This window comes from Chenopodium quinoa, unplaced genomic scaffold, assembly GCF_001683475.1.
Source record: "Chenopodium quinoa cultivar QQ74 unplaced genomic scaffold, ASM168347v1, whole genome shotgun sequence".
In the NCBI taxonomy this organism is placed as follows: Eukaryota; Viridiplantae; Streptophyta; class Magnoliopsida; order Caryophyllales; family Amaranthaceae; genus Chenopodium; species Chenopodium quinoa.
Genome location: NW_018742815.1, coordinates 688200 through 702320, shown reverse-complemented (window position 1 = coordinate 702320; position 14121 = coordinate 688200). Strand labels below are relative to the sequence as shown.

The 14121-nt window shown below is 32.3% G+C and overlaps 1 protein-coding gene across 2 annotated transcripts; it reads right to left on the bottom strand.

Annotated features, from left to right (window-relative positions):
- Positions 1-25: 25 nt before the first annotated feature.
- On the bottom strand, positions 26-5101 carry LOC110725594 (probable galactinol--sucrose galactosyltransferase 6). 2 transcript variants are annotated; one of them, XM_021905058.1, is made up of 5 exons: positions 4836-5101; positions 1885-3242; positions 1374-1583; positions 1134-1268; positions 26-922 (listed from the first exon to the last, which is right to left on the bottom strand). In XM_021905058.1, the coding sequence occupies exons 1-5, from the start codon at positions 5067-5069 to the stop codon at positions 277-279; spliced, it is 2583 nt and encodes an 860-aa protein (XP_021760750.1). In that variant the 5' UTR covers positions 5070-5101; the 3' UTR covers positions 26-276. The 2 variants fall into 2 exon arrangements, with proteins under 2 accessions (XP_021760750.1, XP_021760751.1); XM_021905059.1 differs by having other exon boundaries at positions 1885-3258; positions 4836-4968.
- Between the last annotated feature and the right edge of the window lie 9020 nt (positions 5102-14121).

The window sequence follows — 14121 nt, the reverse complement described above, 5'->3', positions numbered from 1 at the left end:
CTGGCCCTAAATGATGCACAATGAATCAATGATAATTTTGAGTACGTCAAATTCAATACTATAGTTATATTACTGTAATAATCTTACAGTAATGTACTGTAATAATCTTACAGTAATGTAGTAACAACAAAGTTTACATATCTGCATATCGCCTTGAAACTCAAGAATAGATCCCTTGCTATTGTGCACCTCCAACACTATAGCATACGAGGTGCAAAGGGAAAAAGAATATATTCATAGTAACTATGAAAAACACTACATAATATAAAAACTAACTTATAACTCAACCTCTACACTGTGAACCTTCTTACTGTCCTCTGGCATTTGATCCAAACTCAAAGTGACCAAACCCGAACCAGAATCGTACTCAAACTCGACTTCCTTGGATCCAACTCGGCACCTCTTGGGCCTTGTTGAAGAGTAAGCCCCAAACACCCCACAACCTTTCACCTCCATTTGGACCTTCCCTACCATTTCATCACCATGGGCAGATCCATTTTCCACTCGTGCTCCGCTCCTGACTTGGTAGATTAGCCCGTCAATGGCCCCACCAGCGTTAAACATTTGGATTAACCCAAATGGGGCAAAGCTAATGCCTGGGGCTAAGACCTTAATGGGCGTTATAGTGAACACGTCATATTCCAACACCTTAAGTGACACTGGCAGAGATACATTGTATGGCAAAGTGATAACCTCACCCGTCCTGTGACGATAGGCAGCACAATCCAAGTTCCAGTCGGTGGGGTCCACTGCGGCCTCAGTGATGAGATGGACGTCTCGGCCACGGACAACGCCTGTCAGGGCTTCGGGTCGGGTTGGATGGAAAATGTTCTTTCGCTCGGTCATACTCCATGCTGCCCCTTGGCAGTTGTACACTCCTAGCACACCAGTGTACTTGTTCATGTTCCATATCTTCAGCAAGCTGCATTTTTGTCACAACAAATTAAATGTTAGACATTGCTATTATGTATTACTCCCTCCCAAAAAAAAAAAAAAAAATTGTACCGTTTAAGAGCAACATCACAAAAGTGCCCTTTTAATTGGGGTGGAATTGAAATAGAAATGTCTGATTAATACAATCTTGAAATTGGACATGGTTTAAAGTTAATAAAAAAGGTTTAGAGTTGCCATACCTATTACCGTCTCGAGCTGGATCATTGAACAAGCAATCACGGGTGGGTCTACCAGGCATACGAGGACGGAGCACTGATCCATCAGGCAAAACAAGCTTCCTAAGCAGATCAAAGTTGTGCTTTCCAGGTGCATCACTGTAACACAAACATGGGAATAAATCAGAAACATAATCTACTAAAATTGGTTAACTAATTGTGACACAATCAGTAAGAAAAAAAGACTACAAAAGTTTTATGCACCTGACATAGATTGGTCCTCCACTGATAGCTCTAGCCGAACCATGGTATTCACCGGCAGGGTGGTCTGAATGGAACATATCCCAATCAGGTTGCATAAACTCCCCTAAGAATACACTGTTGTAAGCCACAGCTGCAATATGTATGGTGTGCGACACAGGGTCTCGTGGGTAAAAATCATCTGATGCCCTCACAATCGCTGTTTGTTTTGAGCTGTTCATGATATAAAAAGCATAACATCAGCATATAATGAACTAAAGATGAACTACTGATTTTCAAATGTATGTAACAATGATTTTTAATTAGTTTATTATTAATGCCATTACGAGAAATCTAATTTCCCCCCACTCCTAACCTTCCCCCAAATGGATGCATATGAAGGTATGTAAATAAAGCAGGCCTCATTAAATAATTAAACCCAAGTACTACTGGTAAACCACCTAAAGCAGGAAAATTTCAAATCAGAATCACCAAAAACAGAAAAAACTGTAGGATTATAGGATTGTCAACTTACCAATACAATGCATCAGTATTGTGGCTCATGCATGCAATGCAACCATTGTCTGGAAAATTTCTAGCCACGGAAGCATCAAGAGCTTGGTGGTATTGCCTAGTGAGCTCCACTCGACCACCAAACCCTCCGCCTAAGGTCTCCAAGATACACTGCACATCCACCTTAACCCCATCAATCCCCTTAGAAGCCAAGTAACTGTGCAAGTCATTATAGAATTTGTACACACTCTTTGGGTTCACTAATCCTAACCCCTGCACCTTCATAGGGTCACTCTTCCACACCGGCTCATTTTCCACAACTCCCTTAGACACATTAGGGTATTTCATCAGTGACTCATACTCCTCCATCTCCTTAACCCCAGGGCGAACTCCACCCCAATATCCTGTGATGGCGTGCCATACATACACATATTTCAACCCGTACTTTTCCTTAGCTATATTTACTATGTTCTTAATCCCAACACTAGGGTCATCCTTCTTTTGAAACTTCTCATTCTCCTTAATCCCTGTTAGTCTTGGCACAGGTTCATCCTCCTCTGAATTATCTTTATTCTCTTCAGATGAGGTTTCCTTCCGTGGGTCTACCCCGACAGACTGCCAACCATCATCAATGATCACAAACTTAGGCGGGGTCCCACCTGAGGAGAGGCTAGCCAATCCAGCTTCAACACCTTCTTGGGTGACTTCTTTATAAAATGCATCCCAAGTACACCACCCAAAGTAGTCAATAATCCCAGGCAACTTCTTTTCATGACGTTGCCTAAACGTCTTAAGATGAGATTTAACTGCCCTGATCGCTTCAAAGATGGTGGCGTAGGGATCAGTCCCTGCACTCACAAACAGAGAATGAGTAAATGAAGTCCCCTTGATCTCATCATCCCCACTCTCTAAACAAAGCTCCAATTCATCTTGTGCGTTCCCCTGTAGACAAGCCCTAAACGAACCCTCAACCAAAGGCAGGAAAACCGCATAGATGATCTGATTAGCTTCATCTCCACTGTCTGATTCAATGTGCGACCCATCCTTGGTCTCGACCAACAAAAACTGAGTTTCCAAAGGGATGTCACCACCTTTGTCACCCATTTTTTGAGCCATCCACCATAACTTAAATCGGAAGCATGCCATGAACCGAACATCTCTAAGAGTACCTAATGACACCACATGGCTGCTGCTAGGTTGGTCGAAGTCAGCCCCTATAAAAACTCCCTCAACCGGACCAGATGATGAACCTGATGTTGCTATCACATTATTGGGTACTCCAGTTAGGATGGTCCGGTCTTTTACTATAACTTTCCCGTCTGCAATTCGAACAGCTGGTGCTATAGTCATTTCCTTTTCTTTCTCTAGGCTCTCAGCCCTCTGCCAAAATGAAAAACTGAGTGAGCAAATATTAGATTCAAGGCAATCAATTTCCACGACAAATGACAAACAAAGTAACAAACTTTAACACAATAAGTGACTAGAAATAATGAAAAAACATGTTAAGTTTATTATGTTCAAATTATCTTGTGAAGAGTTATACATACAGGGAAATTGGATATAGTGCAAATTCGGGCTTATGAGCTGATAAGCTAATGCCTAGCATACAATATCTAGATTTATACGGAGTAATAAACAACAAAATCGAGATCTCAATGGGTATTTTTTGTTTCTTTAAGAAGTCGTAACCTCAAAGGTCTTTGATACCACCCTCAAGACTTTATAAACTAAGCAGCCTAAGCTAGTTAAGGTCCATTGGATAAAAAATGGTACTACTCAATACATCATACATTCATACATACAGATTTGTGCAGCTTATGGAAAATAGTTTGTTACATCATACAAGTTTGTGCAACTTATGGAAAATAGTTTGTTACGAGAATTGGTACTGAAAACGACCCCATAATCTCATGGTGCCAAATTCGTTGTTACGGTACCAGTTGGTAAAATTAGATCCGCTTGTCTAAGGCTTCAAGGCTCAATCATGGTACAAGTCCATAACAATCAAATCACGGCATTCACAAATAGGGGTGTCAATTCGGATGATCGGATCGAGTCTGATATGGTCGGGTTGGGTCGGGTAAATTTTTTAAGTTAATACATACTAAATTGTTATCTCCAAGCGAGTCCAAATCTGAATCGGTTATTTTTCAGATCGGTTTCGAGTTGGGTCGGATCGAGTTTGCTTTTGACACATCTATTCACAAGCCTTGTAATGAACCAAATGCAATAAAAAATGACTGATTACGTATAGAAGAGGTATAAACTTGTGAATCTTTACCAATTTGAAAGATCAAATGGACAAAATAAGTTATGATATGATATTATGGTTCAGGATTCAAATATTAGCTTAAAATTGACATAAAACAAGCTTAAAATTCTTGGACTAGCTTCAAATCCTAAATTAAGATGATCAAATATTAATTGAAACAGGATATCATTATGGTACAAAAATAAGGTTGTATACAAATTTATCAAAACAATCTACGTGGATAATTTTTGAAGAAGAAAAATTAGACCCACCTAGAAATAGCTTATAAAAATATCATACTACCAAAATTGTATCATGGTATATCACGTACAAGTATATGTATTTTTATGCAAATATTCTTCATCTAATAAAACCCCCAAAAAATTGGACAACAAACAATACATCTAATCATCTTATCCCTAACAAACAATTCACAACTTTCCACCTTATATCATCAATCATGTAAATGTTGAGTGTCAACTAGTTTAGACGGTTAAAGTATCGGGATCGAATTCTGCCCATATAAATAAAATATAAAATCAATCAATCTCTACATTATAACTAAAACCCAGAAAACACTCAAATAAAAACAACATGAATCATCTAGCTACATTATAACTAAAACCCAGAAAACATTAAAATAAAAACAACATGAATCATTCAGCTACATTAAGTAAAACCCAGAAAAGATTCAAACTTTAATAGATAAACAAATTTCTTACCTTGAAAGATTTAACAGAGAAAGGTTGAAGATGATTGATTGACTTTCTGGAAGATCTTAAACAATTTGAGGAGAGAAAATTTGAGTATTTCTCAGAATATTTAGGAAATTGATTGAAAGAAAGTGGCAAGTTTGGATTTTTTACTGTAGAAATAATGTAGTTTTTCTTGTTAATTGTTTGAGAAAATAGAGGAATTTGAGATGAATTTATAGTGCTTCTAATTTTTGTGACCATTTTTTTTCTTTTTTTTGAATTTTTTGGTTTTATTTTATTTTATTATTTTTAGAGGGAGAAAGAAAGAAACAGGAAAGTGGGAAACTATTCTCTGCTTGAATGTCTAGATTTTTTGGGTTTATACTCAATGGAGAACTAATGGTTGACTTGTAGCATAATGATCCAACGGTGGATAATGGATTGTTTTTCATTTTTGACGGTCCATAATTGTGACACGTTGGATCCACGTCTTAGCTCAATCTAGAATCCCTACTTTTGGGAATTTGTTTGTTTGACTCGCAACATTATTATTATTATTTTTTTGTTAAAGGTAAGGATGAAAACCTTAAACGCACTTTAACCCTCACTTTTTTTTTTGTCCGATATTTACGGGTTATTTTGAGAGTGAGGGAGAATGTTAAGGGATCTTCACCCTTAAAGTGTTTATAATGGGGATTGAATCTGCAACTTTAAGGTTGGAAGGTGACAATTTTACCATTAGACCAAGCGTAACTTGTGTTTGACTCGCAACATATATTAAAAAGGATGATGAAAACACAAAAAATAAAAATAAAAAAGTAAAACAATTCTTATAGTGTTTTGACAATTACATCCTTATTTATATATATATATATATATATATATATATATATATATATATATATATATATATATATATATATTAAGGAATGTTTATATACTTATTTGTTCTTGTTAATGTTAATTGTAAAAAGTAAAACAATTCTTATAGTGTTTTGACAATTACATCCTTATTTATATATATATATATATATATATATATATATATATATATATATATATATATATATATATATATATTAAGGAATGTTTATATACTTATTTGTTCTTGTTTTTTTTTTTTTTGAAGGAATACTTATTTGTTCTTGTTAATGTTAATTGTGTGTATTTTTTATTTTTTTTGGTCAAAAAAAAAGTTAATTGTTTTTTTTTTCAACTCTAAATCAACCATATGAGGATATTTAAACTCTAGGAATATTTGTTTACTCGTACTTATTTCCCCTCATTAATGTTGTCAACAACTAAAATTGTGAAATAAGGTCGAACCAAAAGAATTTCTCGAACATGGCGCGCGCCCTAATAAATACTCCCTTTGTCTTATAATACGATGCCTCTTTTTTCATAAATTAAAATACAATGTCTCTTTTTTATTTACGGTTATACTTTTTGACATTATTACCCTCTTTTTTATGAGTTGTCATTTTATTTTTACAGTATTTTTTTTTCTTTTATTCCGTAATATTAATTTTCAATACTTCATCTCTTTTTTCTTTAATCATTCCCAATTGCGAAGTACTTTTTCCTTTTTTCCTATATATCTCTAACCTCATATGCACAAATTTATAATAGTAATTAGGGTCTATTCTCTTCACCTTATTTTCAGTTCAGTTCAGTTCAGTTTAACTCCAATTAGTGCATTTCCTAATTTTATTCTCTCATAAAATATTCAGTTCAGTTTAAATTAGTAAATCAGAACAGACCCTTAGTTTTAAGGAATATACAACTTTCCTAATTCCCACGTAAAAATCCAAAGAGACACTTTATTATGACTATTATGAGAGGAGAGAATATATCGAGTAAATTTTTATAAATTTATAATTAACCCGAAAGAGTTTCTTGAACATAGCATAATTTTTTATAAATTTATAATTTGTGTTAATTTCATGGAGGTATAAGAAAATTGAAAACTTTGACGGTAGATTATCGTGCATAATTTCAATTTCTTGTTAATCTAAATTATTAAAAAAAAAAAAAAGTAACTTTTTATTTTGGGTAAGTAAAATATATGATTCGTGATTAATCTAGATACTACAAGTAGAGTAAGATTCTAGTGGTTGATCTACAGCATTCATTTTCTAGAGTTTTCATAAATCACTTGAACAATCATAGAAGATCAAATCTATTTTAATCATATGGTTTTGGTTTATTTGTCCCTTAGCTTTTTGTTGCATCGATCATAGTTTGTTCACTTGCTAAGGGTTTAGAGCACCAACATCAAGGCCTTTTACAATCCTTTCCGTGGCTTTTTGGTGCCCTTTCCCAATCCTGATGGATGCTATTACTTGGGAAAAATAACTGTTAGGATATTGTAGTATCCTTTCTCTGGAAAGGAAATCTCGCCTCGACCAGTGGCGGATCCAGGATTTCCGAGATAGTGTGTCACCATCAATTATTGATCATTTGTGAAAGTACAATTTTTTTTTCCATGTCTTGTTCATAATTAATTTCAATCCAAAAATTATATAAATATATTTCACCAAATTGATTTCAATCCAAAAATAGGACACAAAAATTCATACCAAAACCAAATACAGTACTTAAGAATTCAATTTTACAAGTCGAAAATATTACAAATAACATGTTATAAACAAATGGTACAATAAAATTATTATATTGAATTAACTTTATGATTTTTTAGTTAATTGATAAGCTTTATGGGGAAATATTAAAATTGGTTGTACAAATATAAGATATAAAAAGGGAAAAAAAATTATTAAAAAATTATACAAAAAAAAGTGAGATAACTTAAGAGACCAGTTATTAAATATAATTGGTCTCTTTAATGAAAAAAGAAAGTAGCGCAAAAAAATTGCGAAATGCAATAGCAACATCAAAGAGACCTCTTATATAAATAACAGGTCTCTTTAATATTTAAAAAAAACCACAGCAAGTCTTTTGTAGCAATAGCAGCATTAAAGAGATCGCCTATCTTAATAAGAGGTCTCTTTAATATTGTTTGTTGTTACCAATAGCAGCATCAAAGAGACCACCTATCTATAATAAGGGGTCTCTTTGATATTTTATTTTTAAAAAAAATACTGTGTCACCGGACCCACTATGACTAAAGGTGGGTCTGCCCCTGGCCTCGACCCAAGTGCCATGTTAATTCAATAATCACAAACAAAAGCATACAACGACTATATTGAAAATCATCCAACGCTCAACTTGTTGACACTTGTCAACATCATGTTTCTTTATTTTTTTTGCTCCAAAACAGTATAACGACTATAATTTGTAAACGGTAACTTATTTTTGGAATCCGAAAACACCAATAGTCATAAAATTTTTTTGTCTATAAAATGAGTAAAAATTTGCTATATTTTCACAAAATTTCATTTTTACTTGTACAATACTCTTAAACACAAAATTACTCTAATCTTCTTTTTTTCAAGTTTATTTTTCTCCATTTCACTTCCAATTTCTTAGAGTCTTCAATATGGATCGTAATAATTCTAATTGCGGTCGTAACCCGAATTTTCCTAACAATTCAAACTTTCAATTTAACCAATCTAATCCTCCTGTTGACCCTAATCTGTTGAGTAATCCTCAAATTCAAGCTGCATTTTTTCAATGGTGTAGTAGTCAACCAAGACCAACAAATTTCAACTAGGAATGCAACAACATTCACCGTAACTCCCGGACAGTATGATCCAGATAATTTCGGTAGATTGATAGCTTCGAGAGGGGAAATTCGTGATAGAGACATCCATATGGCTTTGAAGAACGACTTGATCGAGCATTTATGGGCACAGTCTATGAGGTCCGATGAAAATTAAACATTTCAGTTATTTTTAAACTTATGTTTGTTATTTTCTTTGCTATTTTTATCAACGTAATTCATGTTTTTTTTATTCATGTCGTTTAATCAATGTATTTCATGTTTTTAATCAATGAATTTTATGTTTTTGAATTCGTCTCGTTTAATTAATGTGTCGGTTAATGGATCTATTATTAATTATTATTAACAACATTTTCAACAATAATAATAATTAAGTATATTAATAAATATATGTAATTTGAAAAAGGAATAAATGGTGGGGTATATGTAAGTAGGAGAGAGAAAGTGGGAAAGGATACTCATTGATGTTGGAAATTTTTAAGGGAAAGGATGAGTAAAAGGATGGAAATAGTGGGAAGTGATGTGGAGAAAAGAGAAAGTGATGTGTCAAGTGTAGGAAAGGAGAGAGAAACCGGGAAAGGATATAAGTATCCCCAACAATAATGATGCTCTTAAGCAGCCTTTTTCACTTCATTGAAAGTTAAACTAGAGTGATCATTAACTACAGAGGAATTCTAAAACTGAGCATGCTTACATCATCATTTTTGACACTTGTTAAACTATCATTAAAAAATTTCCCGCCAAAAGAATATATGATGTCATCATTAATTTTTTTTTAATTTATTTGGTTTTTGTTATTCTACATAACGTATTTTTAAAAAATATGTTGTACAGTTATTTTTGGAAAAAACATGCATCATTAACGAAATATAACATTCTACTTTTAAATATTTTCAACAGAACTAATCAACAATAAAAAAATTCTCAATTTAATTTTAATAATTTTGGCCTTATTATATCAATTTTCTTATACACATTGCATTTGTATATTTCATATAAATTGCCTCATTTTTTATATTATATCACAAATTAATTATGGAAAAAAAATTGTTACTACCGTGCGATGCACATGCACAAATCTAGTTAATTATAATTTATAAAATTTTGGTCATATTTAGTTAACCTCTTGTAATAAGCAAATATATATCTCTAAATTCCTACGGCTATTTTAGCAAAAAAATCAAGAAAATTACCGAGTATAAAAAGGAGAGGAAGAAAATGAATTAATGTTTTATCTTGAGGGAAAAGCAAGGAAAAATAACAATTATGGTGCAATTATTTTGTTGGGTGGGAGGGAGTAATCTAAAAAATCAATAGCCAAAGGTGCATGTGTAAATGTTGACCGTACAAAAAGTCAAATGCATTAATATTTGAGACTAGAGATGGCAATAGATGGATTTGGATCGGTTGAAGCTTCACCCGCATCCATTCATTATCCTAATTGCTCCATCCACATCCATTCGTCATCCGCTTCACCCATCATCCATATCCGTTCGTCCATCATCCGCGGATGAAATGGGTGGAGCGGATGACAAATGGATGAGTACTAAAATTAAAAAAAAACTCAGATTAACTTTAATTTTCGGTTATTTATATAATAATTTTTTTAATTTATTAATAAAAAAGAAACAATAATAACATATTGTTTGAAAAATTAATTTGCAACAAAAAAAAGACAAGTAATTTTCTTGCACATTCTATATTTTATTAGTAAAATTCTTTGATTAAAAATTTCATATATGTTAAACGGATGGGTGGACGGTTAGCGGGTGAAAAAAATATCATCCACATCCGATCCGATCCATCATCCGCTTCATCCGTCACCCGCTTCTCATCCATTTAATTCGGGTTTTCGTTCATTTATTTTAAGCGGGTGGAGCGGATTAGCGGATATCCACTTAATATTGCCATACAAAAAGTTAAATGCGTTAATATTTGAGACAAATAGATGAAACAAGTGTTTTTCTATACGGAATATATATTTTGACATAAATACGAGTATTTACAAGTGGCATTCCGTCCTCCAATGCTCCAATACCGCATTGGCCGCATATTTTTTTTTGTTTTTTATAGCAACCAACATTCATCGTAAAACTAATGTATTATTACATTTCATGTTCTCTGTACGGGCCTGTTCCGATTTATGAAAACAATTGAATAGAACTGAACTGAACTGAAATGATTAGGGCTGAACTAAATTGAATAGAGCTTAAATGAATTGTTTATGAGAGAAATAAATTAGAAATTGAACTAAACTGAACTGATTTGGAGCTGAAGTGAACTGAAATTAAGCTAAACTAAACAAGTTCTATGTATTTGGTTTCTTTTTTGTTCAAACCATGCACACAAGAGCAACCTAATTCCAAATAGTACTTGTTGTAGTTGATAGGAGTTTCACCTCATGGCCGGATTCGATTCCTAATAGCTGTGGTGAGCCTAACTTGCTCATGAACTGAATTTGATCACCTATAAAAAGTTATGATCTAATAGGGTCATTCTCTTTACCCATTAAAGAAAAGATAATGACATAAACTCCTACCTCGTGTATGTTTAATTTTACTCGGTATTGTTATTAATACTGCGTAGCTTCCCATCTAATCCTTCCACGTGGCTCCAGCTAAGTTTAATTTTACTTTCAACGTCATTACATTTCTAAAGTCTTACACTTATACAATTAGTCAATCATCAATTCATCATGATCAATCTATAAATAACATTAGAGCCGCCGAAACATTCTTAAGCAAAACGTGAAGTTATATATTGCATCCAAGAAATTGGAACTAGAAGCGGGAGTTGCAAGAAAAATCAACTAATTAAAAATAAATAATAATTAATAATTATTGAACCATGAATTTTATTATGTTTTTAATAATTTGTATAACAATTATTTAGCTATGTACGTATAATCTTATACAAAATGCTTACATATTAATCTTTCACCATTTTTCTCAAAATCCAATGGCTGAAAATTATCTATAAACTATCAATTAATTGATCCAACGGCTGAAATTATTTGTTGGAATATATATTGAACAATCATTGACATTTAATTGATAAGAAATATATATACGGCTTATAATTTTGGGTGTTGCGTGACAGCAAAAGCTATTTTGGATTGTTCCTATAAAATTTTGTTTCTTGTCAAATAATTGGCATGATGATAGTTCAACAGATTGTGACTAGGTAATCCATAAATAAAAATATGTGAAAAATGGTTGTTCTATATATGATTGGTGCCATGTATTGAGGTATGATGTATAGGATAATGATAAGGAAATGCTTATTTTTGCTTGCTCGATCTCAAAATTTTGACCACTCATGTCAAAGAAAAAAAAAATTGACCACAAAATATCAGCAATTTTGATATTGAATTGGTATTTTCAATCATTAGTGAAATTATAGAATTAAAATGATAAATGCGTACGAATTTTTAAAATAGTATTCCTTATTTTTTTAAAAAAGAAAAATTAAACTATATAACTAAAAGAACTTAAATTATGATTTGTTGTAGTAGCAAGAATATGAGCCCTCTCGACCCGAACACTCGGAACATTGTGTATACTATACTATCCAAAATTTGTGCATGATTTGTGCACCAGCGCATGGTGCACCCGATTAAAAAAAAAAAAAAGTGGAAAGAACATTCATTTAAACTTTGTGCTAAGCTGGTGAATTTGAGCCACAGTCTCGAAAAAGAGCACAAGATTCCAATATTTTAAAATACAATTACTCTTTTAGTTTGTTGCATGTCATTAAGGGTATGCCTTTTATTTTCACTTATGTAATCATTGTAATGAGCTTATTTAACACAACTTACTTTATTTATAAATTGAACTTGAATGAATATACTTATATTAACCCTTACGTTCTTAACCAATTTTTTTTTGTTAATTTGTTGAAATAAGGTGAACAAAATAAATTATAAGTAATTTAAATTTAACGATGTTTAGTTGATTGTAATTTATTAGGCTCACTCAATTAGGAAAGAAGCTAAGGGTCCCAAAAAAGGTTAAACACTTGAACTAATTTTACTTTATTGATTGGGTTTGTTTTTGTCTATGGAGGGTGACTCCATACACACGTGGGCGGTTAGAAGTTAACGTTAAAAAAAAGTATGGAGTACTTGTAAAAAGAAGTATCTTTTCGCACGGGTCTTGTAAAAAGAACAATTAATAAGTTTACTTCATGTATGCATTGATGCACATGTCACCATTGCACCGTGCGTATAAATATAGTGTCACTTTAGGTGTTGGAGTGAATTGTCAATCAACTTAGGTTTATTTTAAATTTTTATTTATGTTAAATTTTTTTGTCCTAACAAATCTCAATCTCTTCTTTTTTTTTTAGGCCGGTTTAAGTCGATCGGCGGTTGATCCTGACACCTCTACATACGTACAATGTTTTTAGAAGATATCGTTTTTGCTTTGATATATTTGGAACAGTATTTTAACCGAAATATTCTTTAACATCATTAAAAAAAAACCATTGCATTTTGTTAGGATTATTATTAGGGTAAGACCATATTTTTTTGATCATTGATATATATGAACAACATTCTCTTTGATTATAAGGTTAAGATGTAGTAAGTCATGAACAATATTTTTGTTGATCATTGATATCATTGATATGAACAATATCGATCGCGAAGACCAATAGTTCAAGACTACTTCAAGTAATAAGCTAGGTTGTAACTACCTTGAGCAAAGTTCTTTGAAAGAATGATTTCCCTAATTAATTATTCATTAGTGCTTTGATTTCATGATATGCCTCCAAATGTTAGCCTAATAGAAAGAAAAAAAAAAAAAGCAGTAGCATATAAGGCCTTTTAGTGCATGTTATAGTGCAACTGAGTCACTGAGAAGGTCTCCACTACTCTACAAGAATTTAATAGTGTAACATCGAATTTGATAAGTTATCAAGTTTGAAAAGCAAGCCATAAAGTAAACAAAAAAAAAAAAAAAAAAAAAAGTTGAAAAAGACGGCACATATTAGAATTATTGGCAGAAGTAGGTGCAAAAGTTTTTTTTTTTTTAAAAAAAAAAAAAAAAAAAAAAAAACATTGTTACATGTGAATATGTGATCGTAAATTAAATCATAAACATATATACACGGTATTTATAAATCGAAAAAAATACTTACACAAAGTATAATATATATACACATTACATTCGTACTCCATTCATATAGACTTATGGAGTAAACGACATTATGATTAAAACAATTAATTTATTTCTATAAGTGTTATAAAATAAAACATGTAACATGTTCATGTATTATACGGAGTATATACTCGTGTCTGTTTGAACAGCGTGGTACTTATGTTCTTTTAATGCATATTTAGTATCGACTGTATATATATTGTAGTGCATACATATATAATTATATTCATCGTCCAGGCAACCACAGTAGAATGTACTGGATTCTTCAAGAATCAAGAAATATATATAATGGAGGGTCCTCTAGCTTATTAACAATTATTATGGAAGCATAATGAAGGCTCTTAGACAACATGATTACATAAATTTTTATCATATAAAAAGACTACAGTCAGCTAATTTAATAAAAAAGAACCAATTGGCAACCGAAGACTGGTGAAATTTTAACCAAAATATATTGATGAGTCATGGAATATGT

Excerpts from the sequence above, each read along its gene's own strand:
- LOC110725594 (XM_021905058.1), bottom strand. The coding sequence starts at position 5,069 with ATGGTCACAAAAATTAGAAGCACTATAAATTCATCTCAAATTCCTCTA. Across the intron at positions 3,243-4,835 it reads TCTCTGTTAAATCTTTCAAG|AGGGCTGAGAGCCTAGAGAA; the intron begins GTAAGAAATTTG and ends TCATTTTGGCAG. Across the intron at positions 923-1,133 it reads CCAGCTCGAGACGGTAATAG|CTTGCTGAAGATATGGAACA; the intron begins GTATGGCAACTC and ends ACAAAAATGCAG.